Raw genomic sequence first — 25,748 nt, 5'->3', positions numbered from 1 at the left:
TAATAGAATGAAAACGTCTTTATTTCTACCTTGAACACAGCAGTTTTTTTCCCTCACTGTTTTTTTGTTTTTTTATGCATTAACAACACATACACACATCATTTTGAACATGTTTTGACTATCAGTAAAAACTATTTTTTTTGCCCATTTTGGACAGTAAAATACTATTTGGGACATTTCATATGCTGCAAAACAGTTGCAGGATGACACTGTATGTCTGTAACAAAATATAGAACATTAGAGATTAGAGCTAAAATGTGTTGTCCACGTTTGTGGCCACTAACCCCACAAGGTTAAATCCTGGTGGCTCGTCTGGGGATTGGTGGAACTGGCAATTTCATAACGACTGTTAACTGAACCAAAAAGAAAGAGTGAAGTAAGAAGCAAAGAGAGAAGTGTAAGAAAAATAAATACACAAAATTAACATGGAACATAACAAACAGAAAAACATGCTTCCGTATAGCACCCTAACGCAATATGCAAATGTGTTAGGATTTTAATTATATAAAAAAAAATTAAATGGTTGGTCACATTTTATTTTGATGGTCCATTTGTTGAATTTAACTTACATTGCATCTACCTGTCAGCTAATTCTCATTAGATTATAAGTAGACTGTTAGGTTGGGGTTAGTGTAAGTTGACAAGTACTTGCAAAGTTTCTTACAGTCAGTTAAATGTCTGTTAAAGGAGCAGTGTCAACAGATTTTAAGCAGACAGTCCACTAATACTCAAATGGACCATTAAATAAAGTGTTACCAAGTAATTAATATAGTGTTTCTGTCAAGTAATTATATTGTTCTTTTTTAATAAAGAAGTAGATTTTGGCACATTTTTTTACTTATATCTATCTATATAGTGAACATTTGAAGTGGATTAAAAAAGATCTGAAGACAAAAGTTTGGGTTACCTTCCTCTCATTTTTTTTTTGTTATTTACAAATACGGAATTATGTTAAAAAGAATACTTCCAATTTCGAAATGTTCAAAGCACCTGATTATCTTTATTCATGTATGACATTGGAGCCTAACTTGAAGGGTTCTTTTCTCTAGATATGTTGAATATTTTAATGATACCATCCCTCCAACAAAAAATTTCAAGATGTCTTGGGAAAGGGACCTGGGATTAGAGATTTCAGAAGATAACTGGACTAATGCTCTTCAAGTTATCAGGTCCTGTTCCATTAACTCTAACCTCCAGCTGATCCAATATAAGAAAGTCCATATACTACACTATTCCCGCAATAAATTGCACTCTATATACCCCTCTGTATCGTCTCTGTATATTAAAATCAAGACCAATGAAGGTTAAAAAAAAGATCTGAAGACAAGACAAGAATGGGTGTTGTTCAATAATTTTAGGGCAACACTGATGAAACACTGATTTGTAAAGTGGCAAGCACAACTGACATCACAGATAATAGAGATTAAATAAAAAAAAATAATAATAAAATAATATTTATTGCCACTTTGAACAACTATTTGGGTCCTATGTGCTTCATATTTAAGTTATTGTTAATTTTCTCATCATATTATGCACTTTTTGTGTTGTTTTCCCATTCCAAAGGCAGCCAATATGCATCTGAAAGCCAAACTCCACTGTCAGTCTACAGTATGTCCTCAGTTCATTGGTATACAGTACTGGCTAGAGACACTGCACCTGCTGGCCAGACTCCACAGCAGCTTCATTTAGCTTAACCTTGATTTAAATGCTGTAGAACTGCCGCAGTCTAGATTGCTGTGCTACAAAAAGCATAGAGGCTTTGCTGATATATGCAATCTGTATGAAGAATGAAGAATTTATCAAATAAAGGTTGTGTGTGTGTGTTTATATGCGTGTTTATATGCATGCATATGTAATCAGTTTTTTTTCAAGGTTTCAATCAAGGTCTCTCATGTTACTTGATCATAAACAAATGTGTAAATGTGCAGAGTTTATGGAATCCCATTAATGACATTCTCTGCCTGTCTGTCACCAGGTGATGACACTATGACAGGTGATGGTGGTGAATATTTGAGAGCAGAGGATTTGAGAGAATTAGGAGATGATTCACTACCTGGCCAGTACCTGGATGGCATGAACTACCTGCGGTTCAGTTTAGAAGGAGGCAGATCAGACAGGTATTTATTATTGATGAAATACCGATTATTGTTATTATTATATATTTATTTATTTTTTAAATGTTTCTTCTCAGATTATTGTCATTTGTCAAGCATAAAAAGGGCAAATTGTCAATAAGAACTGCATGAATAATCATTGAAAGACTACAATGTCATTTCAAACACAAAATGATTCACCTGTAGGGTTGATTAAAAATAATGGTAAATTTATGCATTTTATTTTCAAATGGCTCATTAAAAATTTCTATTTTCATCATAAATTGCAAATACAACAATATGTATTAAGTGTATCATGCGTTCAGTCTATATGCAATGAGTATTTGACAACCAAAACAACAATGGCAGACTACAAGAGAGTGTGTGTGTGTGTGCAGGTGCATAGTGTTTCTTTATTAAGTGAAATCCCACACTACTCTACTGGTGTTTTAGCTGTTCCTGTCAGTGGGCAACATTCAATGCATTTATGTAATTTATATTTATTAAATAAATATAGTTTTATTAAATTTAAATAAATAGGAGACCTCTAAATTATTGAGGAGCCCGGAGTCTCATCTCATGTTAAAAAGAAAACACAACAACAAAGACGATTGTTCAATCATTCATTCATTGTCTTTTTGGCTTAGTCCCTTTATTAATCTTGGCTCACCACAGCAGAATGAACCGCCAACTTATCCAGCATATGTTCTATGCAGTGGATGCCTTTCCAGCTGCAACCCATCTCTGGGGAACATCCATACACACTCATTCACACTCATACACTACAGACAATTTAGCCTACTCAATTCACCTTTACTGCATGTCTTTGGACTGTGGGGGAAACTGGAGCACCCGGAGGAAACCCACATGAACGCAGGGAGAACATGCAAACTCCACACAAAAACGCCAACTGACCCAGCCGAGGTTCAAACTTGGATGATTGTCCAAAGAAATAATGTAAAGTCAAATTTATTTGACATTTAATTTTAAAGGAAACATAAAAATCATGCGAAGGTAAAGCCAAATAACAAAAAAAAAAAAAAAAAACTCAACAACTAACTAAGTTTTAAACCCCCTTAACTGTCGCTGAGCAATTACAGTACAGCACCATTTTTTTTTTCTTTTTACAAATAAACAAAAAAAGCCGGGAGAGGAGACTCTCTGAACTATCTTCCAGTCGGGTTTAAAAGGACTTCACAAACACATGAGCAAGCTCCCACATGTCAACACCTGATTCACCGCACCTGTGCACTGATAATGAATTGCTTGTAGAGACAGCAGGTAGCGATGGAGAAAAGAAAACCACAACAAACAGAGGCAAATACTTAACACAAAGAAAAACTCACTACTTCAAACAAATTATGCTTTTTGCATTATTATTTTAATAAATAAAGGAAATAGATAACATGGCGGTTCAATTATTTTGAACATATTTTGTCCAAATGAAGTTCTTAGGGTTTGATAAGAACCAATTCATTATCCACAAAAGTAAAGGAGTAAAGTAAAGAGGCTGATTGAAGAAAGCTTGTTCTTTTAGCGTTTAGTATTTCCACTTACAATGTCTGTCATGTAAATGCACCATGGAGCGTCACAACTGACTCTTAAAGGAATGTGAGATGAGACTCTGATTGGTTTAATTATGCTCAAACACACTCATAACTCATTAAGAGAATAGACACAATCCTGTTAGACCTGTGCTGGGGCACAAAACACACACACACACACACACACACACACACACACACACACACACACACACACACACACACACACACACACACACACATATATATATATATATATATATATATATATATATATATATATATATATATATATATATATATATATATATATATATATATATATATTTAGACTGAAGCATTTACCGTTTTTTGGAGCCATTACTAAATTGTATGTTGCTTTGTTTTGTCATCTATGTGGAATCAAGAGAGAAAATTAATGTCTGTTAAATCGAAATGTAGTTTTTCTGGAATTATGTGTATATATTGTTACTAAAATACTTGCTGGATCACTTAAAGTTCAAATGTTTGACTCAAACTTTATACATTTCAATAAATATGTTTAATTGCATCACACTTTCTCCTTTCTGCTAATGCTGACATAGTCGCCTACAGAGGTATGTGGGAAATGCTGTACTTTGTACGTATGTATGGATTTTGTTCTTATACATTGTTCTGTAGTTGAACTCTATCTGCTTTATGTATGGATAGATGGATGGATGGATGATGAAAAAGAGTCACGAGTGCCTGTTGACTGATGTTGTGTTTACTGTATGCTTTCCCTCAGTTTGGACAGATCCTACACTCCCACCCACCAGAGTTACTACTCAAAACATTATGGAATTATGGAGGATGTGATTTATAGTAACCAGGTGATACTGAATGTTTTTCAAACATGTTTTTTTCAGAGTATTCAGAGCATTCATATTGTTTCATCTTATATGTGTTATTTAATGAAAGTGGGTTCTCTTTGTTAAAAAAATTAAACTATCAGATTTTATTTCAATTGCTTCATAATCCCAAGTAGACCAGTTCTCCAAAATGGAAATGTATATCAAAATGAAATGCAATGTAAACTCTTAAAACATACATACTGGCAATAATACACCCACTGCAATAATGTTAAACACATGTTTGCCTAGATTTATAGCTATTTTCCGACCAGTGCGACCTTAGTTTTTACGTTTTGCACCATGTTGTTTAAATTGCAAATCCATTTACGTCACTTTGTAGACTCATAAGTGTTCTGGTTTACAAAGAAGGTGTGTTAATGTGCATTATTGGCATGTTGCTATTTTGAAGAACTGAAATACACTGCACTATTGACTAACTGAAAGCAGGTCTAAAGACCAGCGCACAATGTATGAATTATGCGCCTGTGCATGCTTAATGTACACAGGATGTACAGCAATACACAAATACCTTTACATATGAAAAAAAAAATTGTATGAAAAGGATCAATGTCTCAAAATGATTATTTTCTACTTAAATATAAAAACCACTGCCTCCATGCCTTCTTCATGTCTATAGGGCTTTTTTAGTTTATTCATGACATTTTGCACTTGTATATAATTATTATTATTAGCAGTATTAATTATTATATGCATATTTATATTTGTTTTTAATAAAAACAAGTTTAGATTTGTCCACCTGTCAGGATTTAGAGATGTATACATCAACATATGAAGCATAAGAATAGGACTTGTGTTTGGATTTAACAAGATATAATAAGTTTTGAAACAAATCTTTGCACTTAAGTATGCAGAGTGCAAACAACACCGTTTTATTATCGTTTTATTTGAGTGACACAATTGACTCTTAAGTTGAATGTAAGATGAGACTTTGATTGGTTTAATTGTGCTCAAAACACTCCCATAACTCATTAAGAGAATAATCACAATCCTGTTAGACTTGTGCTGGGGCACAGAGCATATTTATCTGTCCTTAAAATAGCAGAAGTGAATATAGATATGCCCTTAATGCTTTTGTGCCATGCGCTTTAGACTTTGCGCCTAGATCATTAAATTAGAGCCCTGAAAGTCAAATTAAGTTAATCATATTATAACTATTTTCATGATAGCAGTCCCTTAAAATATTGAATTTTAACAGTATTGTTTCATCAATCTTTTAATAATGATTTTTCTTAGATGTCTGCAGAATCTGACTTCTTGAATTCTGGATTGAATGTCTGTATTATACTAATATAACAGAAATGGCTTTCTTCATTCCAGGTGTCTTCTCTTGGAAGAGAAAATGAAAAGGACTCATGGGAAACTGAAAACTTGGACAACATAGCACTTTCCTCAAGTCCTGCTCATTCTGGGTATGGAAAATATATCTTGATCACACATACAGTACTTCTAATGACACTTACTGTACAAATACTGACGCTCATTGTCAACACAGTTCTAAACTGACTTAGTTTACGTCTCTGTGCATGTTACTGAACTTTTGAACAATTCATTACAATTCATTAATGTGTAATACAATACAGTTTTTGCATGAATCTTTAACAACCTGATTCCTATGATGGCCTTGAAAAAGCAATGAACTGTCCCTTCTCACTTACTGTCTTTCAAACTTGATTCTCTCTTTTTGACTTTTCTCTCTGATGGATTTTGGTCTTCAGCCATTGTTCTCCATGTCATGATCATGACAATAGCAGGTGACTGCAGTGGGTCTCTGGACCTCAGTGTCTTCCACACAGGAACCACTTAGTTTGGTGTCTTCTTGCTATGCCTCTTGGAATACTGCAATTCATTCAAAAATTATTGATGTATATAGTATCTACAGCAGCCCTGTTACTTTAGCATACTAGGCTTTTAGATTTAACTGTAGAATCATATAACATCATCTTTGTAACTCAAAGATGCCAAAAGGCACTGCAAGTTTGAATGTTATTCATCATTTTACAAACTCATCTTGACAACTAATCATTTGTTGTGTGTTTCTTATTTGTTTATAATATGTTCTTTAATCATTGTATTGTAACTCATTTTCTAACACATCCAGTATGTTTATTCATAGTTTATTATTACTTAAATAATACATAATTTATGAGTTTTAATTTGAATTATTAGTAGTTATTTTTGCCATATTACATTACTGTTATGGTTGGGTTTAGAGTTGGGGTAGGGGTAGATAATAAAATTAATAAGGTAGATTAATAAGGGTAAATTAATAAAATACAATTAATGGGAAATTTTATAAATAATATAAATAATTCTCATTAACTTCCAGCTGCACCCGTATGTGATCAATAGCTGATTAACCATGTGGATGGATGAAAACTGACCCTACTGACAACCACTGATAATGCGCATTCAATCGAGTGATAACATTCCAATCGACTGTAAAATCACAAAAAAGGATATATTAAAAAACATATAATTATTATTATTATTATTATTATTATTATTATTATTGTAGTAGTAGTAGTTGTAGTAGCACTTACATGAGACCAGACAAATATATATATATATATATATATATATATATATATATATATATATATATATATATATATATATATATATATATATATATATATATATATATATATATATATATATATATATATATATAAACATTTAAAATAATATTATATAACAATACCAAGATTCTATATTTATAATCCTGACCAGCATTTTTGGAAGGGAAACTGTGCAATGAGGGTTGTTATCATAAGATAAAATTATAATAAGTATGTAACAATGAACTAGCACAAGAAACAGATACATCAGATATTTTCATCTGTAAAAAAAATACAATATGCATTAACATTACACATTAACATCTTTTGTTTGTCTGCATGTTGTGTCTCGAGAATTGTATTGTCATAAGTCATATTTCCAAACAGTTTGTGCAGGTGCTGTGTGTGTGTTTGCATGAAGATCAAACAGTGTTATTTATGTACATCATATATGTAATATATTGTATATATTATATATGTACATCATGTATATGTATTGTTTACTTACCGTACGTTTGCATAGACAAAATACAAAAGGTACAATATTCACATACTGATAGCATCGAAACTATAAAATGTTTACATAGAAACCGTTTTTAGATGTACTTCATGAATTCTAATGTTTTAATTAATTGGTAAAAAATGTTTGTATTTTTGATCATGGAGCTTACTGTATATTTACAATTGCATTAATTTAATGAAGTTGGCTTATTTACTTTTATTTACTCGATTCAAAAGAGTTTTGGGTTCAAAAGAGTGCACTTTTTAAGATTTTTGCCATTTTCATATAGAGTTGATCAGGTTGTTGATTGTGGCCTGTGGAAAATTGGCCCACTCCTCTTTAATGGCAATGCAAAGTTGCTGGATAATGGCAGAAAATGGAACATGCTGTCATACAGTATATGGAAATCCAGAGCATCCCAATCATGGTCAATGGGTGAAACGTTTGAGTTCTGGGTTACACGTGGCCTGCAGTTCTGAGGCCTGTTGAATGGAATAGGCTTATGGTCAGTGTTCGAATGATACTTTTCAACTTTTTCAACTGTCGCTTTGATCATGAGAGACCCTTGCCACAGTGATGTAAGCTAAGACACAGGACCTTGCCACTATCTTGCCACGATGATGTAAGCTTAGACACAGGATCTTGCCACTATCTTGTCACAATGATGTAAGACACAGGATCCCTGTCATTAAACAGCAATAAAGTCAACATCAAAAAAATGTATATAAATATCAAACAATCATTTATATAATTGTAACTAATATTACAAAGTATTTAGGTTTACTTTCTTGTTAAAAAACATGTGTTTTTCCATCAGATTATGGTAGAGTATGGAGTAAATCTAGGGCCATAAATACTTGCAAAATAAAACCAAATAAAAGTTTTTTATTATTATTTGCAGTTATTATTTTTTTAGGCAAAATATATTTTTATTTCTCAAAACTTAATTTTCGCTTTGTGATTTTAGGAGATTTGCTTTTTTTTTTTTTTTTTGCTCAATACTTTATTTTTTGTTTGCAAAACCTTCTTGGTAACACTTTATTTTGATGGTCCATTTGAGTATTAGTAGACTGTCTGCTTAATATTTGTTGATACTGTTCCTTCAACAGACATTTAACCGACTTTATGAAACTTTGCAAGTACATGTCAACTCACAATAACCCTAACCCCAACCTAACAGTCTACTTATAATCTAATGAGAAGTTGGCATGTAGATGCCACGTAACTTAAATTGAACTAACGGACCATCAAAATAAAGTGTGACCACTTTCTTTTATTTTGCAAGTATATGGCCCCTGATTGACTCCATAGTAGAGAAATGAACACTCAATTCACATGCAACGGCTCTGCAGTCAGCATGCCAATTGCATGCTCCCTCAAAACTTACCACATCCAGCAACTTTGCCTGGGCATTGAAGAGGAGTGGACCAACATTCAACAAGCCAAAGTCTACAACCTTATAAACTCTATGCAATGAAGATGTGTTTGACTACAAACCACAAACCCCCCCCAAACCCCCACCCCCACCACCACCCACCCCCACCCTCAATGCGACATCACCCATTACAAAGTATTTGTGTAGTTAAAGACTAAGAAACATTATATTTTGGCAGCTGTAAATATTTAATACATGTAGTATATTCAGATTTTAGATGATGTCAATATGTTTATATTATTTGTTTCAGTGTCTTCACAAACATTCTTAAACATGTATTTTTGTTCAATGAGACCAGGCTAAAATATCATGATCAACTTTCAAAGTAGCTTGTGATTTCATGACATACTGTGGTTGTTTATTTATCACTCCTAACCTTTTTTTATTTTCATCTAAAGATATGATATATCTCTTTCTCACTGCAGTTTCTTAGTCAGCTTCATGGTGGATGCTCGAGGAGGTGCCATGCGAGGATGCCGCCACAATGGTCTGCGGCTGATCATTCCACCACGGAAGTGCAGCGCCCCTACTAGAGTCACCTGTAGACTGGTCAAAAGGCACCGACTGGCAACAATGCCTCCAATGGTAGAAGGTGACGGTCTAGCCAGCAGGCTGATTGAGGTCGGACCTTCTGGAGCTCAGTTCCTCGGGTAAGCAAGTACTTTATGAATTTATTTGATAGTTTAGAGAGTTGGACAGAATCTGGACACAAGATGAGTTATGTTTATTATTGCAGAGTCTCACCACTATTTAAAAGTATGTATGTAGTATGTAAGTATTGCAGTCTAAATTCTAAATATTGGAGATGTTTTTTTTAACCTAGACCCTCCTCCGATGACACAAACAGAAGTGAGCATGCCTTATGATAAAGCCGTACACTATATATAGTGCTCAGCTAATGCTACTGTTTTAAATGTCTGCATTATTCCCTAATTAAAAACTACTTCATGTGGATTTTTATAACTGCATCTCATCTTGAAGGATCTTACTGTCCTACGGAGATCGCATTTTCAGCTGTGCCAACATAAATTGAGGCACATTAGGGGTTCAGAATGGCAAAATATAATTGAATGAAATATAATAAATATAATAATGATAATAATAATAATAATAATAATAATAATAAAAAGCAGACATTCTGACACAAAATTGACTTTTTCAAAAGAAGTATAACTGACTTTAGTATCGGTTATCGGGGTGTTTCTTAAATATCGGCAAATACACTATGGCATTTGTTTGTGTCTAAAATGGTCAAACTGCACATACAGTATCTTTAAACTGAATCTGTTCATATTCTTAATAGATTTTTTGAATTAGTATGATATATTTTATTGGAGCTAGTTAATCATCAGTGTTTAAAGTAATCGGGTGCTCTGGGCTGTAGTGGAATACTAATTGTCTATTAAATTTCTAGATTCATTTAATTATATTTAAATAATAAAATTATATTTAATGGTTGTTTAAATTAAGAATAACATAATTATAACATCATTTGTTGATCAGGATATTTGGTACTGCTAGAAGTACTTTCCCCCCTCCATGTCTTTAAAATATAAGAGTTTATTTTACCCTAGTATTTTCAAAGGAATTTCTGTGATAGCCTGTTGCCACTGACGGCGCTAGTGGTTACAACGGCTTTTTATCTTGTTTTATGCTTGAACAACTAAATGAATGTTTAAGTCTATTTAACTGAATGTATTGTAACTACATTACAACAACAGCGCTGTAAAAACAACCTTGTGAAATTGAAAATAGTAACAATAAGCTTTCACCGGAAGTTGGCTTTAAAATTCTAGCTGTGCATAGAGCCCATTGTATTAAAGGTCTATAAATAATTCAAAGTGCTTTACATAAACAAGAATACAGGAAACAAAAAAATAAAAATGATTAAAATAATTAAAAATGATTAAAACAGATGAAAGTCATCTTATAAAAGATTGAAAAAGAAAACAATAGACATAATAGAGGTTTAAATGCAAACAATTTGTATTGGTATGATATGTTATTGTAATGAAAATAATGTGCAAAGAAGAGAAGTACCAGCACTTTTACTCAATTTCTAACACTGCTATGATGGAATAATGGGTATTTTTCTGTGCTCTTTTTTTTGCTGCCTTTATTACTCACCTCCTGTCAAAGTGATTAATGCTACTGCTGCTTTTCTCTATTTAACAAGGCTGTAACGCCTAATTGTTTTGTTTTTGGCTTTAAGGCTTGCAAGGAAATTCATTGTGCCAGCAGCCAAACCCTTCTTATATTGCTCCATGATTGATTTAATACGTTCTTGCCTTACTACTTTCCAACTCTGTAATGAATGTGTAATGTTCTTTCATTATGCCTTCATGCCCTTATTTAACAAAATGTTTGAGGTGACAGGCATTTGTAGTCATGCCTGAAATTAGAGTGGATGTTATCAGGTGTGCTCATTCAATTCCATAATACACTACATTAGTGAGTGTGCAACACATTTACAGCCAAGTCAGTGAAGAAAACCCATGCGCTGAGGTCAATTTAATATTCAATATAGTTTTTGACAGTGTGTGTGTGTGTGTGCATGTGAATAATCGAATCTTTCTGTGCATCATTGTGCTACAGATAATTCTGTGGTGCATTCCCCAAAAAACTATATAACTGAACTATTATAAATTGGGAAAAGAACAATGTAGTGTCCAGTGTTTCCCAAAACAGTTGCTTTGTTGCAGATCCATCGTTAGTTACAATGTAACACGTCCATAATGACACTCTGGTAGAGGTGATGAGGGTGGGCGGTGCGGAGAGGCAAGTTTTAGGCAGTGTTTGTTTTAATTTCAGTTGTTCGGTGTTGATGTTCAATAAAATATCATAGACAATAGTGTGTGTTTACTGCAATTATTTTGAAATCAAATAATGCACCCTTCATTCAAAAATTTCTCACTTGTAATATGTGAGCATTTTTACTGTACATAACTTCTCAGTGTACTTTGAGGGCAAAAACATAAAATAAGTAAATTAAACAATCGTTCATTTATCATAATCGAGCTAAAAAGTTGAATTAATCGATATTTAGATTTTGGGCCAAATTTTAATCTTATATATAAATAATATAAATCATTAATAGTTTTACAGTATGATATTTATTAAGAAATAAAAATAATCATACATATGAACAGTAATAATAATAATAATAATAATAATAATAACAACTATTATTATTATTATTATTATTATATTTTATGATTATTTAGTAGAATATTGTTAATTTATTTTTATTTATTTATTTTTTAAATTCTACTTTTACTATCTGACACGTTCAGACCACTGCAGAAATGTTCTAACCACTAGGCCCATGTCATATACAGTAGGCTACAGACACATTTCTTAATAAATTACCTACTATAAATAAAAAACATTAAAGTATGCTAAATATTTTTGTTTTCACAAGGTTTGGAGACGTAACTTAAATTCTGCTTTTAAATTATAGGTTACTTATAGCTTCGTTAATGAGCCATGGCTGCGATCAAAATGACATAAATGATTTCAAAGAGCACTGCAAAGAGAACGCAGTTGTCAATATGAAAATCGCTAAAACTAAACTGAAGAAATACTTTAAAAGCAAATATACATCTAATATAGATGGCTTAAATGCTTTTTATTTTTAAATCATTGTAAGTTTAAATGTTGGAACATTCTAAATGAATAGAGCATAGGGGGGGTAACTGGGAATAGAACACAGCAAGGAACGTTCGAGGTTACAGAAGTAACCCTTCGTTCCCCGAGGAGGGGAACGGAAGTGCCATGAATGGGAGGATTCGTATCAGAAGCCGCTTATCTGGAGAGTATTGAACGGGCCAATGAATGAAATTAATTGGCAGCGTAAGCTTGCGCAGGTGTGCGACATCTGCAATCATCTCAGCATATAAGCACACCTGAAGCCAGCAGACGCCATCCTTTTAAGCTGAAGAGACTTTCAAACAGCTAAGGGACAGTCATTATGGCGACGGAATATGGCACTTCCGTTCCCCTCCTCGGGGAACGAAGGGTTACTTCTGTAACCTCGAACGTTCCCCTTCGGTTGGGGAACTTCAGTGCCATGAATGGGAGAATATGGAAAGCGCCATAATGACTGCACCTTACCAACACCCCCGATGAGGAGATAGTCAAGCAAGCGTGACGCACCCACATCATGGGGGGCGCGGTCCTCCAACGTGTCCCTGGCCCTAATTTATCCTACTTCAACAGAAGTTTTACGGATTTAGATATATTTTTTGGGAAGTCGTGAGCATCTAGATAATTCTAGGAAATACGACAGTACGTTGGGAAGCGTGCAATCCCGATAGGGAGGACGCTGCGGAGGCCATCCGTTACCCAAGGGGGGGATAGATGGCAGAATTTACCTATGGACTAGCCCTAAAAAGGGGGAGTACGCATAGCAAAGAGTGGTTAGCGGAGAGGGAAGACACGGGTCCGCCCAGGGGGGGGACTTAACCGTGGCGGAATAAGCATATGGGATCGCCTAGTGGGGATCACGCATAGCAGGCACCTATACCCAAAACGCGGGCTGACCAGCGGGCAGACCTACAACGTAGTGGGCCAGCAAGTGACTCCTCCGCTGAGTCAGTGCTGGGGGCCACGGAGGAATCTGCAGGGCTCACCTGACGGGGAACTTTACTGACAGATAAAAAAGGCGCACGTACCTCCGTGTTAGGGAGAATGGCGCAGCAAGCGTGTTTCAACACCCTACCGAGTTGTCTCCTCAATCACCAAAGGGTTACCTAATACCCTTGAGGAAACCGGCTCCACTCGCAGATTGTAAAACCTTGCAAATGTGTTGGGTGTCGCCCAGCCCGCAGCTCTACAGATGTCTGTTAGAGAGGCGCCGCGTGCACGCGCCCAAGAGGATGCAACGCTCCGAGTGGAGTGTGCACGTACTCCCGGGGGACACGGCTGACCTCGAGTCGAATAAGCGAGTGAAATGGCATTCACAATCCAGTGGGATAATCTTTGTTTCGATACGGCACTTCCCTGCTGCCGACCGCCATAAAAGACAAAGAGCTGCTCAGATGATCTAAAATTCTGAGTACGGTCCACATAAATGCGCAGAGCGCGAACTGGACAAAGTAAAGAAAGGGCTGGGTCTGCCTCCTCCGGGGGCAGCGCTTGCAGGTTCACTACCTGATCTCTAAAGGGGGTGGTAGGAACCTTGGGCACATAACCGGGGCGGGGTCTCAGGATAACGTGAGAGTAATCCGGCCCGAATTCCAGGCACGAGTCACTGACCGAAAATGCCTCCAGGTCCCCGACCCTCTTGATGGAGGCCAACGCAACCAGCAGAGCTGTCTTCAGGGACAGAAAACTTAGAGATACTGATTCGAGTGGCTCAAAGGGATCGGATCGCAGACTCGTGAGAACGAGGGCGAGATCCCAAGAGGGCATGAGAGGGGGGCGAGATGGATTAATTCGCCTAGCACCCCTAAGGAACTGGATGACCAGGTTATGCTTTCCCACGGTGCCGCCAGCTACCGCGCTATGATAAGCGGAGATGGCGGCCACGTAAACCTTGAGAGTGGAGGGCGACAGCCTGCTGTCCAACTTCTCTTGAAGGAAAGAGAGCACAACACTAATCTGGCAATTTCGGGGGTCTTCTCTGCGAGAGACGCACCATTCAGTGAATAGACTCCACTTCAGGGCGTAGGCGCGCCTCGTGGAGGGGGCTCTAGCCTGAGTGATGGTATTAACCACCGCAGTCGGTAGGTTACCTAAGTCTTCCTCGCGTCTAGGGACCACACGTGGAGGTTCCAAAGATCGGGGCGAGGGTGCCAGATGGTGCCCTGTCCCTGAGAGAGTAGGTCCTCTCTCAAAGGGATCCGCCAGGGGAGGGCCGTCGCGAGGAGTGAGAGCTCTGATATCCAGGTCCGGTTGGGCCAAAGGGGCGCAACTAGCAGAACCTGTTCCTCGTCCTCCCTGACCTTGCACAGAAACTGCGCGAGCAGGCTCACTGGGGGAAACGCATACTTGCGCATGCCCCGAGGCCAGCTGTGGGCCAGTGCATCCATGCCGAGAGAGCCCTCGGTCAGGGAAAAAAACAACTGGCAGTGAGCGTTCTCGGGGGAAGCAAACAGATCGATCTGGGCCTCCCCGAATCGCGCCCATATCAGCTGAACAGACTCGGGGTGGAGTCTCCATTCTCCAGGGCGTAACAGCTGTCGTGAGAGCGCATCGGCTGCACGATTGAGCGTGCCTGGGACGTGAATGGCGCGCAGCGATTTCAGCCGCGGGTGACTCCAGAGGAGCAGACGGCGGGCGAGCTGAGACATGCGGCGAGAGCGCATACCCCCCATGCGGTTGATATACGCCGCCGCCGCCGTACTGTCCGTCCTGACCAGCACGTGTTGCCACTCCAGCACCGGTAAAAAGCGGTGGAGAGCGAGGAACACTGCCAACAGCTCTAGGCGATTGATATGCCAATGCAGCTGGGCACCCTTCCAGAGGCCCGCAGCCGCATGCCCGCGACACACGGCCCCCCAACCCGTGTTGGAAGCGTCTGTTGAAACAACAACATGGCTGGACGCCTGTCCTAGAGGCACACCGGCCTGTAGGAACGAGGGGTCGTTCCAAGGGCTGAGGGCGCGGCGACACAGCGCAGTAACCGAGACCCGGTGTGTGCCCGCGTGCCATGCGCGTCTGGGGACCCGATCGTGAAGCCAGTGCTGAAGTGGTCTCATATGGAGCAACCCGAGCGGCGTGACGGCGGCTGCGGATGCCATATGCCCCAGGAGCCTCTGAAAGAACTTCAGTGGGACCACTAGTTTGCTGTCGAGCTCCCTCAGACAGTTCAGCAACAGGCGAGCGCGTTCCTCGGAGAGGTGCGCTACCATGGTGATCGAGTCCAGCTCCATCCCAAGAAAAGAAATCCTCTGCACGGGGGCGAGTTTGCTCTTTTCTCGGTTGACCTGAAGCCCCAGTAGGCGGAGATGCCGAAGCACCTCGTCCCTGTGCACAATCAATTGCTCCCGCGAGTGGGCTAAAATCAGCCAGTCGTCGAGATAACTGAGTATGCGAATGCCCGCGAGCCGAAGGGGCGCTAGGGCACCCTCCGCGAGTTTGGTGAAGACCCGCGGAGACAGAGAGAGCCCGAAGGGGAGGACCTTGTACTGCCACGCTCGACCCTCGAACGCAAACCGCAGAAATTGGCGGTGGCGTGGAAGAATGGAGACATGGAAATACGCGTCCTTCAGGTCTATGGCTGCAAACCAATCCCGAGGACGAACGCATTGGAGAATGTGCCTCTGCGTGAGCATTCTGAACGGCAGCTTGTGCAGACAGCGGTTCAAAACGCACAGATCTAGGATTGGCCGTGACCCACCGCTCTTTTTGGGTACGATGAAGTATGGGCTGTAAAACCCACTCTCCATCTCGGCTGGAGGAACCGGCTCGATTGCACCCTTCGCCAGGAGGGCAGCAATCTCCTCTTGCAAGACAGGGGCGGACAGGGGGTTGACCCTGGAGAAATACACGCCCGTAAACTTGGGGGGCCGTTTCGCGAACTGAATCGCGTAACCGAGTCTGATTGTGCGTATGAGCCACCGCGAGGGGCTGGCCCGCGCTAACCAGGCAGGCAGAGCCCTCGCTAATGGAGTCATCGCTACAATCGCTGACGTACCAGCGGTGGGGCAGCGCGGAGTGGGTGTGCTGATCCGGGAAGCACGAGGGTCCCGCAGAAAAGCTTGAGGAGAGCGATTCGCTCTGGCTCCGCACCCTGACTCCGGAGAGGGGGCTGGAGGGCTGAGGGAAGGGAGACCGTCCCCCCAGCGCTCATGAGCCACTGGCGAAGCACGTTGAGTCTGCGAGCCGGAAGGCAGCGCGTCCCGGACTGGCAGAACTAGTGCAGTCACATCCGGGGAAGGGAAAAAGTGCTCTTTTACTGATGTTTTGGTGGCACTGAAAAGTACCGTTGTTATCGGGGCCCCGCCCTCCAGCGGGGAAAGAGCAAGTTTCCTCTTCTCCGGATGGCCTGTCTCAGGGACGCTTCGCGGTCCGTTTACCGGACTTAACGGCGCCCTGGGCAGGAGGGGCTGCCTGCTTTCGAGGTGAACGCCGCGCCCGCTTGGCCGGAGGCGCAGGCGGGGGCGGGGCAGCACTCGTTGGCGGGCGCCCTCGGCGAGGAACAGCGGAGGTGGATGGCTCGGCGGGCGGAGCGGGCTTACGGCCACGCCGATAGATGACATTGCCCATCGCATCCGACTGCTCTTTCACCGCCTTGAATTCCTGGGTGAATTCACCGACGGTGTCGCCGAACAGGCCAGCCTGGGATATGGGCGAGTCAAGAAAGCGAACTTTGTCAACGTCGCGCATATCGGCCAGGTTTAGCCAGAGGTGGCGTTCCTGAACCACAAGTGTGGACATCGTCCTCCCCAGCGCACACGCGGCGGACTTAGTAGTCCGAAGAGCATAGTCGGTCGCGGTGCGCAGCTCATGTAATAAGCTTGGGTTGGACCCGCCCTCGTGCAGCTCGGCCAGCGCCTGCGCTTGGTAGCGCTGGTAGGTGGCCATCGCGTGCAAAGCAGAAGCAGCCTGGCCCGCAGCCTTATAAGCTCTGGCTCCGAGGGAGGCAGACAACCTACAGGCTTTGGACGGGAGGCGGGGCAAACCCCGCCACGTAGAGGCGCCACGCGGACAAAGATTGACCGCGATAGCGCGCTCCACTGACGGGATCGCCTCATACCCCCTGGCAGCTCCGCCGTCAAGGGCGGTGAGGGCGGAGGCACTCGCAGCACGGGCAGAGAAAGGTGCCCTCCAGGACTGCGTGAGCCTACTGTGCACTTCCGGGAAGAAGGGGACGAGAGGCTTCGAAGGCTTCGCCTTCTGGTCCTCTACGTAGCACCCATCTAGTCGGTCCGGCCGCGGAGCTGGGGGATAAACCATCTCCAACCCCACGGCCGAAGCAGCCCGGGAAAGCACGGCTAACATGTCCGCTTCAGGATCCGATTTGACAGCGCTCACCTGCCCGGAGGGGGCGAGCGGGTCCGGATCTTCGTCGGACAGTGAAAGCCCACCCTCCGATGCCGCGGAGGACATCTGATCTCCGGTGTCAGCGAGTGTGAGAGCTACCATCTGGTTAGACGGATCACTCTCACCACCCGAAGCTTGGATGGAGCGCCGTGAGGAGCGAGAGGTCCGCGAGCCCGTGGGCGGCGGATTAGCTCCCGCTGAAACCCTCAGATCTGCCCGAGCGCCCGCTGCTTTTTTAGAACAGGAGGCAACTGGGGTGGCTCGCTCTCTTGCGAAAGTTAGCCGCGATCTTAGCTGTGCAACGGTCATGGCATCGCAATGACGACATGAACCGCCCGCGAGCACCGCATTAACATGCTGGACCCCCAAACATGCAATGCAGTGATCGTGTCCATCATCCGGAGACAGGAAACCCCCGCATCCAGAAACGCACAGTCGGAGCGCCATCCTGAAAAGGACGTGCTGCACGACTGTGTTGCTCTTTTAGGAAAGTTGCAACTATACGCACCGCTCTGGAGGACCGGACCCAAAGAACCGCAGGCAAGGGAGTAACCCAGCTCGACCGTCTGCCACCGCGAAGACCCACTCTGGACCGGGAGACACACTCGTTCGCTCTGAAGTGCTGATCAGCAAGAGGAACCCTCATCGACTCACTCAGAAAGGATCTGAAGCGAAAAGGATGGCGTCTGCTGGCTTCAGGTGTGCTTATATGCTGAGATGATTGCAGATGTCGCACACCTGCGCAAGCTTACGCTGCCAATTAATTTCATTCATTGGCCCGTTCAATACTCTCCAGATAAGCGGCTTCTGATACGAATCCTCCCATTCATGGCACTGAAGTTCCCCAACCGAAGGGGAACTATGCTTCTAACCACAGCTGTAGAGGTGTAGTTGCAAGCATAAAAGTTTGCTATGCAGTTAGCGAATGTTCATTGGAACAATGGATTTGGGAAACGCCAAATCAGGAAACTATGTTTGTAACAACAGAACTTGCGACCTTAGTTAGCTAAAAATGGTTATCGGAAATGCACGCCTGAACCGGAAAAAAAAATGGCATGAGAAACCTGTCCCAAAATGTCCCAAGATACTTGCATAAGATTATCACAGATAATATCACAGATGATTTATTTATTTAACTTTTTAAAATTAAAATCAAATAAATGAAATGCTCACCAAGTGCAGTACAACAAGGAATTAAAAAACTCCAAGTGTATTTCTCCACTTTCCACATTTTTTTGAGAGGTTTTTCTAAACAAACTGGAAAATATGCCACCTATGCTCTCTTTTCTCACTGCTGCTATTGGATTACAGTAAGCTCCACCTCCCAACTGCCCCGCCCCCTCTGAATGAGGGCGAGAGTTTGGTTAGCCGCATTCTGCAGCTGGGCCCACCAGGGACAAAATTTTTGGGGTAGGAGTGACACGTGAAACAATCAATGGATGCCAGTCCCACACCTCACTTTCTCCTTTCTCACTGTTGACCTTTTAATTGTGTTGTGTTGGATGTATTCTGCATTCATTGTAAAGTGCCACTGGATAGGTGCACCCTAGCATCATTTTTATTTTCCATTTTAGTCTTGATTACTCATGATTGTTTCCAAACTTGAAGCTAATCAAGAAAAAAGATAACTGTCACAACATTACAGGTTTGGGAAAATCATGACTTAGTTATAGAATTTGTAGTGATATGTCACAAGTGTGTTATTGTATTGTTATTAGCCCCTTTTTGTGCCTAGTTATTTGTGCTCATTTTATTTTATTTTCTATTTGTTTGCCATTTGCTGAGCTTGTAGTTGCAGCATGTATGTCTGTGGCTGTCTGCATTTTTTGGTATGAACATAACATGAATATTAACATGTATTGCAACCAAATCTGGTTGCTTTTGATTCACTTTTTTACAATTTTACTTTTTTGTGTAATGTGTGACCATTAAGTCTCAATATAAGTTAATTTTTTTATGATGTTTTCATAGCTGAATTATTATTTTTTTTGTATATGTTTGAACATAAACATAGAATTAAAACATAAGCAATCACACACACACACACACACAGAAAGTTGTGTGATTAACATTGCTTTAATTCCCTGTGTGGTGACAGGCCGGTGATTGTGGAGATCCCGCACTTTGCAGCTCTGAGAGGAAAAGAGAGGGAGCTGGTGATCTTACGTAGTGAAACCGGAGAGAGCTGGAAAGAGCATCACTGCGAGTACACAGAAGAAGAGCTCAACCAGGTCCTCAACGGCATGGATGAGAGTGAGCAAAAACATCTACAATGTCTATATATGAGCATATATAATTGAGGAGCAATGTACATTCAGCTTCTGATAAGCCTGTCTGGCTATATTATCCCACATATTACATAGCTACTTATACACTTACCGGCTACTTTATTTGGTACACCTGTCTAACTGCTCGTTAACGCAAATTTCTAATCAGCCAATCACATGGCAGCAACTCACTGCATTTAGGCATGTAGACATGGTCGAGACAATCTGCTGCAGTTCAAACCGAGCATCAGTATGAGGAAGAAAGGTGGAAAAGTGACTTTGAACGTGGAATAGATGTTGGTACCAGACGGGCTGTCTGAGTATTTTAGAAACTGTTGATCTACTAGGATTTTCATGCACAACCATCTCTAGGGTTTACAGAGATTGGTCAACAAAGAGAAATTATCTAGTAAGCAACAGTTCTGTGGGTGCAAACGCCTAGTTGATTCCAGAGGTCAGAGAAGAATGGCCAGACTGGTTCCAGCTCATCGAAAGGCTACAGTAACTCAATTAACCACTTGTTAAAACCAAGAGTTGCAGAAGAGCATCTCTGCAACACATTGAACCTTGAGGAGATGGGCTACAGCAGCAAAAGACCATACCAGGTGGCACTCCTGTCAGCTAATAAACAGGAAACTGAGGCTTTAATTTGCAAAGGCTCACCAAAATTGGACAATAGAAAATTGGAAAAACGTCATAAAAGCGCAAATAATCTCAGACTGGTTTCTTGAACATGACAATGAGTTCACTGTACTAAAATGGCCTCCACAGTCACCAGACCTCAATCCAAGAGAGCACCTTTGGGATATGTTGGTGGAAAGAGAAATGTGCTTCATAGATGTGCAGCCGACAAATCTGTAGCAACTGCATGATGCTATCATGTCAATAAGGACCAAAATCTCTGAGGAATATTTCCAGTACTTTGTTGAATCTATGTCTCATAGGATTAAGGAAGTTCTAAAGGCAAAATGGGGTCCAACCCGGTACTAGTAAAGTGTACTCAATAAAGTGACCAGTGAATGTATTTGCTATAGAACTAAAAAAAAAAAAAAAAAAAAAAAAAAAGCAGTGATCAAAGTAACAATTTACTTGCTCTTTAATAAAATATAAAACTTCCAGAAAAAAAGGATGACATGTAAACATATTTGTGCATGTATCAATATCATGATTAAGATGAGTTTAAACAATGGTTATCTGGACATAACTTACCTTGGAACAGAATCAAGTATTCTAAAGAGCAGTTCAATAAATGTAAATGATAGTCTAAGTCTAATAGCACAATTGATATTAAGGGTAGATTGCTGATTATTTGAAAATCTTACATTTTAGGGCTGGACCCACCAGAAGAGCTGGAGAAAAAGCGCATCTGCAGAATTATTACTCGAGACTTTCCACAGTATTTTGCTGTGGTGTCACGAATTAAGCAGGACAGTAATCTCATCGGTCCAGAAGGTGGGGTTCTGAGCAGCACGGTGGTTCCTGAAGTACAGGCTGTATTCCCAGAGGGAGCTCTCACGAAACGCATCCGTGTTGGCCTGCAGGTACAGTAGCATGGAGATTTAATAATAAAAAACGCCATAAAGCTTGTAGTTTGTCACTTCCACCTAAATGGTTCAATGATCTGACATGCTCTGCCCCTTCTTCTCTTTTGCTTTTCATTTGATGCTCTTGAGCTCAAACACTCTCACTGTCAGAGCGGGGGGAGGGGGGGAAGCTGTATTTTTTAAAAGGAGAGAAGCTACTATAACTCTTTCAAATAAAAATGCACATTTCAAAGCACTTTATGGGACCTTTATAATTTAGCTGATGTACTGTGACAGTTGTCCTGTCCAAAATTTGATCGTTTTTAAACATACCAAAATTAGAATATGACATTCTTTAAGTCAGGGGTCACCAATCTCGGTCCTAGAGGGCCTGTGTCCCTGCAGGGTTTAGCTCCAACTTCCCTCCACACACCTGTAAGGATGTTTCAAGTGTACCTAGAAAGACCTTGATTAGCTTGATAAGGTGTGTTTGATTAGGTTTGGAGCTAAAATCTGCTGGACACCGGCCCTCCAGGAACAAGTTTGATGACCACTGCTTTAAGTGATTAATTTTATGTGTCTGTTAAGTCTCAGACTTGCAATGTTATCTTTGCTTTTTTTTCCAGACGCAGCCTATGAGTGTTGATGTGGTGAGGAATATGCTGGGTAATAAAGCCACATTCAGCCCTATAGTTACCCTGGAACCCCGGAGAAGGAAATTTCATAAACCCATAACCATGACCATCCCTGTCCCGAAGAGTTCTGCTGACCCGGCCCTTGGGAGCTTTGGAGGTGGAGAGACTCCTACATTACGTTTGCTATGCAGCATCACAGGTGAGAACGAACACAGCACTGAGTATTATGAATTTAAATAAAAACGTTAAATAATTTTGCTGAAAATGTTAAGGAATTGCACCCTCTGACTCGGATCTTAACTCAGCCTGCAAGCTTGTTTCAGCCAAACATAGAACTTTAATTCATTTAACTCACTTGATGACAAATTGTTACACTTTTTGTTTTTGAATGCTGTTACCCAATATTCTGATTACAACTAGGAGATACCAAGCTCAGTGTTTTGCTTTGGACCAATAGTCATGGAATATAGATTAGTCATAAACTATGCAATAAAACCATACCTGCCAACACTTCTGTTTTTCCAGGGAGTCTCCCATATTTCAGACTTATCTTCCATTTTTATTATTTCTCCCGGAAAACTGTCGTAATTTCACCCCCCAATTCCTTCTCGGCTTTTTGGTAAAGTCTGTATCCGATCACATCTGCCACTCAAAACCTGGTGCATAGTATAGTTACTTACCTGGTTCAGAGCTGTGTTATTCAGACACCTCACGTGTCCCGTATTTTCAGAGCCAAATGTGGTATAATAAAAACCAATCATATTGCAGCATTTCCTTTATTGAACTGCTGTTAGATCTGTATGACAGTGAATCATTATTTGCATAATGCATACCTTATAGAAATGAATGAGAAGTGATGTAAACTAAATCCTTTCTTTTGCAAAATTGTTTGTGATTCTTTTGAACTGTTAACTGTTAAACATGTTGAAGATTAATCAATAGGTTGTTAATTCCTTAACTCTTTCCCCACCATAAACAAGATATCTTGTCAACTTCTATATCTGTCAATTTCTTCTCACCATTGAGTTTATCCTACCTGTGTTTCATTTGTTTTAATGTTAAGGGAAGCCCTAGCGCATGTTCTAAGGCAGTTAAGGGAATTTAGTTCTTCTAGATATGAAATACAAAGACAGAGTTTAAGTGTAGATCAGATCGCATATGAAAATGAAGAGTTAACTTTTCTTAGGCTTACTCCCTTTTTTTATCAGTGCCCACCACAGTGAAATCCATGTGTCAAATTTAACAAGGTTATGTTGACTAAAGGGTCAGATACACCTGCCCTTTTTATCATGTACAGAAGCGTAATCTTTTTTGACATACAAATTATTTTAGATGCCACAAGCGCAAAAGGTGGGCTCCGTGATTACTGTCTTCAAAACTGATAGTGACATCTATTTTTATAGTAGATATGTGCAGGACATTATTCAATGTAATAATTTTTGTATAGCGTGCTCTCCTAAAAACAAAACAATTTATTTTTGATATATTATAAAGAACCAAATGGTATATTTTTCCACAATTTTTCCTCACTTTTCACAGAGATTCATGCTGCAGATGTGTGCTGTGTCTCTGTTGTTAATGCTGCCATTTCATTATAATTTAACCCATTGTTTTGGTAATTTCATGGTCAAAAATAAAACCAAAAAAAAAAAATAAATAAATAAATAAATCAAATGGAACAAACACCTTAAACTGTCATCTTTGGCCTTCTTTTGCTTATGCATTTGCACTTGTAAATCTGACAGTCATATAGCCCACAGCATGTGCTCTCACATTTATTTATTTTTTTAATTTGGGAGGAATAAAATTTACATGTATGCTTTCAACAACCAGATACATTCAGACCTGTCCACTTTCTTCATAAAGTTGTTTGAGAAATCAAATTTATATACGTCTCGAATGCATTTTGGAAGGCATTTAAACCTGTCCAACAGCTCCAAATCATCCATTTAATGGAAAAAAGGTGTAACAGAAATCAATGCAATGGGTTGTAGGTAAAAAGAGTCTAGACGAGTAGCAGAAGGAAAGATTGGATTGCCCTCTAGTGGAGCTCTCACTAGGGAACATAAACTTTCAACAGGCTTGTGTTGTGTAACCAAATTCATATATATATATATATATATATATATATTTTTTTTTTCCAGGTGGAACCACTCCTGCTCAATGGGAGGACATTACTGGGACGACACCTTTAACATTCACCAATGACTGTGTGTCTTTCACCACAAATGTGTCTGCCAGGTACAATCCCTTCATCAAAAGCCGAGCATTGCTAGATAGAAAATTGTATTACAGTTAATAAAACAATATCATTATCTCACTAAATTCATCAAATCTGATATTTTAATCCTGGTTGAACCCACAATAAAATTAAACACCTATATTTTCCATATTTTCCTCAGATTCTGGCTGATAGACTGCAGGCAGGTGCAGGAATCTGTGAATTTCGCCACCCTGATGTATCGTGAGATCATCTGTGTACCTTACATGGCCAAATTTGTCATTTTTGCCAAAACCCATGACCCGATAGAGGCTCGGTTGCGCTGCTTCTGTATGACTGATGACAAAATGGATAAAACTTTGGAGCAGCAAGAGAACTTTTCAGAAGTGGCACGTAGCCGAGATGTGGAGGTGAGTTCTAGACAAGCCCTTGACAGCCAGATATCTACACTAGGATTTAACTTCAGATTCCTAAAACAGGGTTCAGATGGATCATGGCATTTCTGGAGACTTTTCAGAGACATTTGTATGTCACCTAAATTTTAGTTTCCATTTATATACATTTTCTAATCATATTTGTTATCATGTTTCACACATCTGCCTATTCTTATGGTAAGGCCATTTTAGCACCATTTTATTCCTTTGCCATTCATCAGCTAGCAGCCACTCAAGTCAATTGCTGTCACTGAGCAGTATCTGTTACCTAAGGCAAACATGCTAGGAAAATGAAAACGTCAAGAGCTACAAAAAAGAGACACACTTTTGCTGCAAAATTCAAAGACTAGGTGTTGGACTGGTCTTTAAATCAGGAGCTTATTATTATTTTTTACTCTCATAATGGCCATTAAATAAACACTATTTAGAAAAATAGTATTCAAGCTTAAACTTTTTCTATTTTATGCAAATCATGACAGTGCCTTGTATTATATTCATTAAAGGTTGTGGAAAATCATCTTTTTAGTCATCAGAAAAAAATCTAAGAATTTGACATGCTGCAAAAGGTGGCAACCTTTTAATATACTACTATTTAACTCAATCAGCTTAAGATATAAAATAGTATAGAGTTCTTAGTATTGTAAAAAGTATTCTG

At 40.0% G+C, this 25,748-nt stretch overlaps 1 protein-coding gene across 50 annotated transcripts in view; it reads left to right on the top strand.

The window, feature by feature from the left end:
• The window catches only part of ank2b (ankyrin 2b, neuronal), a 245,000-nt gene that overhangs the window by 172,447 nt on the left and 46,805 nt on the right, over positions 1-25,748 (top strand). For 26 of the 50 annotated variants that reach the window (XM_073906502.1, XM_073906503.1, XM_073906479.1 and 23 more), the window contains 9 exons: positions 1,976-2,117; positions 4,404-4,488; positions 5,848-5,939; positions 9,451-9,675; positions 20,112-20,266; positions 21,610-21,821; positions 22,430-22,637; positions 24,583-24,679; positions 24,841-25,069. In XM_073906502.1, the coding sequence (XP_073762603.1) occupies positions 1,976-2,117; positions 4,404-4,488; positions 5,848-5,939; positions 9,451-9,675; positions 20,112-20,266; positions 21,610-21,821; positions 22,430-22,637; positions 24,583-24,679; positions 24,841-25,069 (1,445 nt within the window). Of the gene's footprint in view, positions 1-1,975; positions 2,118-4,221; positions 4,234-4,403; positions 4,489-5,847; positions 5,940-6,245; positions 6,282-9,450; positions 9,676-19,324; positions 19,424-20,111; positions 20,267-21,609; positions 21,822-22,429; positions 22,638-24,582; positions 24,680-24,840; positions 25,070-25,748 lie in introns of all 50 variants that reach the window. The other 24 variants (XM_073906471.1, XM_073906470.1, XM_073906469.1 and 21 more) reach the window with 3 other exon arrangements.

The sequence above is a fragment of the Danio rerio genome, chromosome 7, assembly GCF_049306965.1.
Source record: "Danio rerio strain Tuebingen ecotype United States chromosome 7, GRCz12tu, whole genome shotgun sequence".
NCBI classification, from domain to species: domain Eukaryota; kingdom Metazoa; phylum Chordata; class Actinopteri; order Cypriniformes; family Danionidae; genus Danio; species Danio rerio.
The sequence above is the reverse complement of the archived record's forward strand: the minus strand, read 5'-3'. Positions and strand labels throughout refer to the sequence as shown.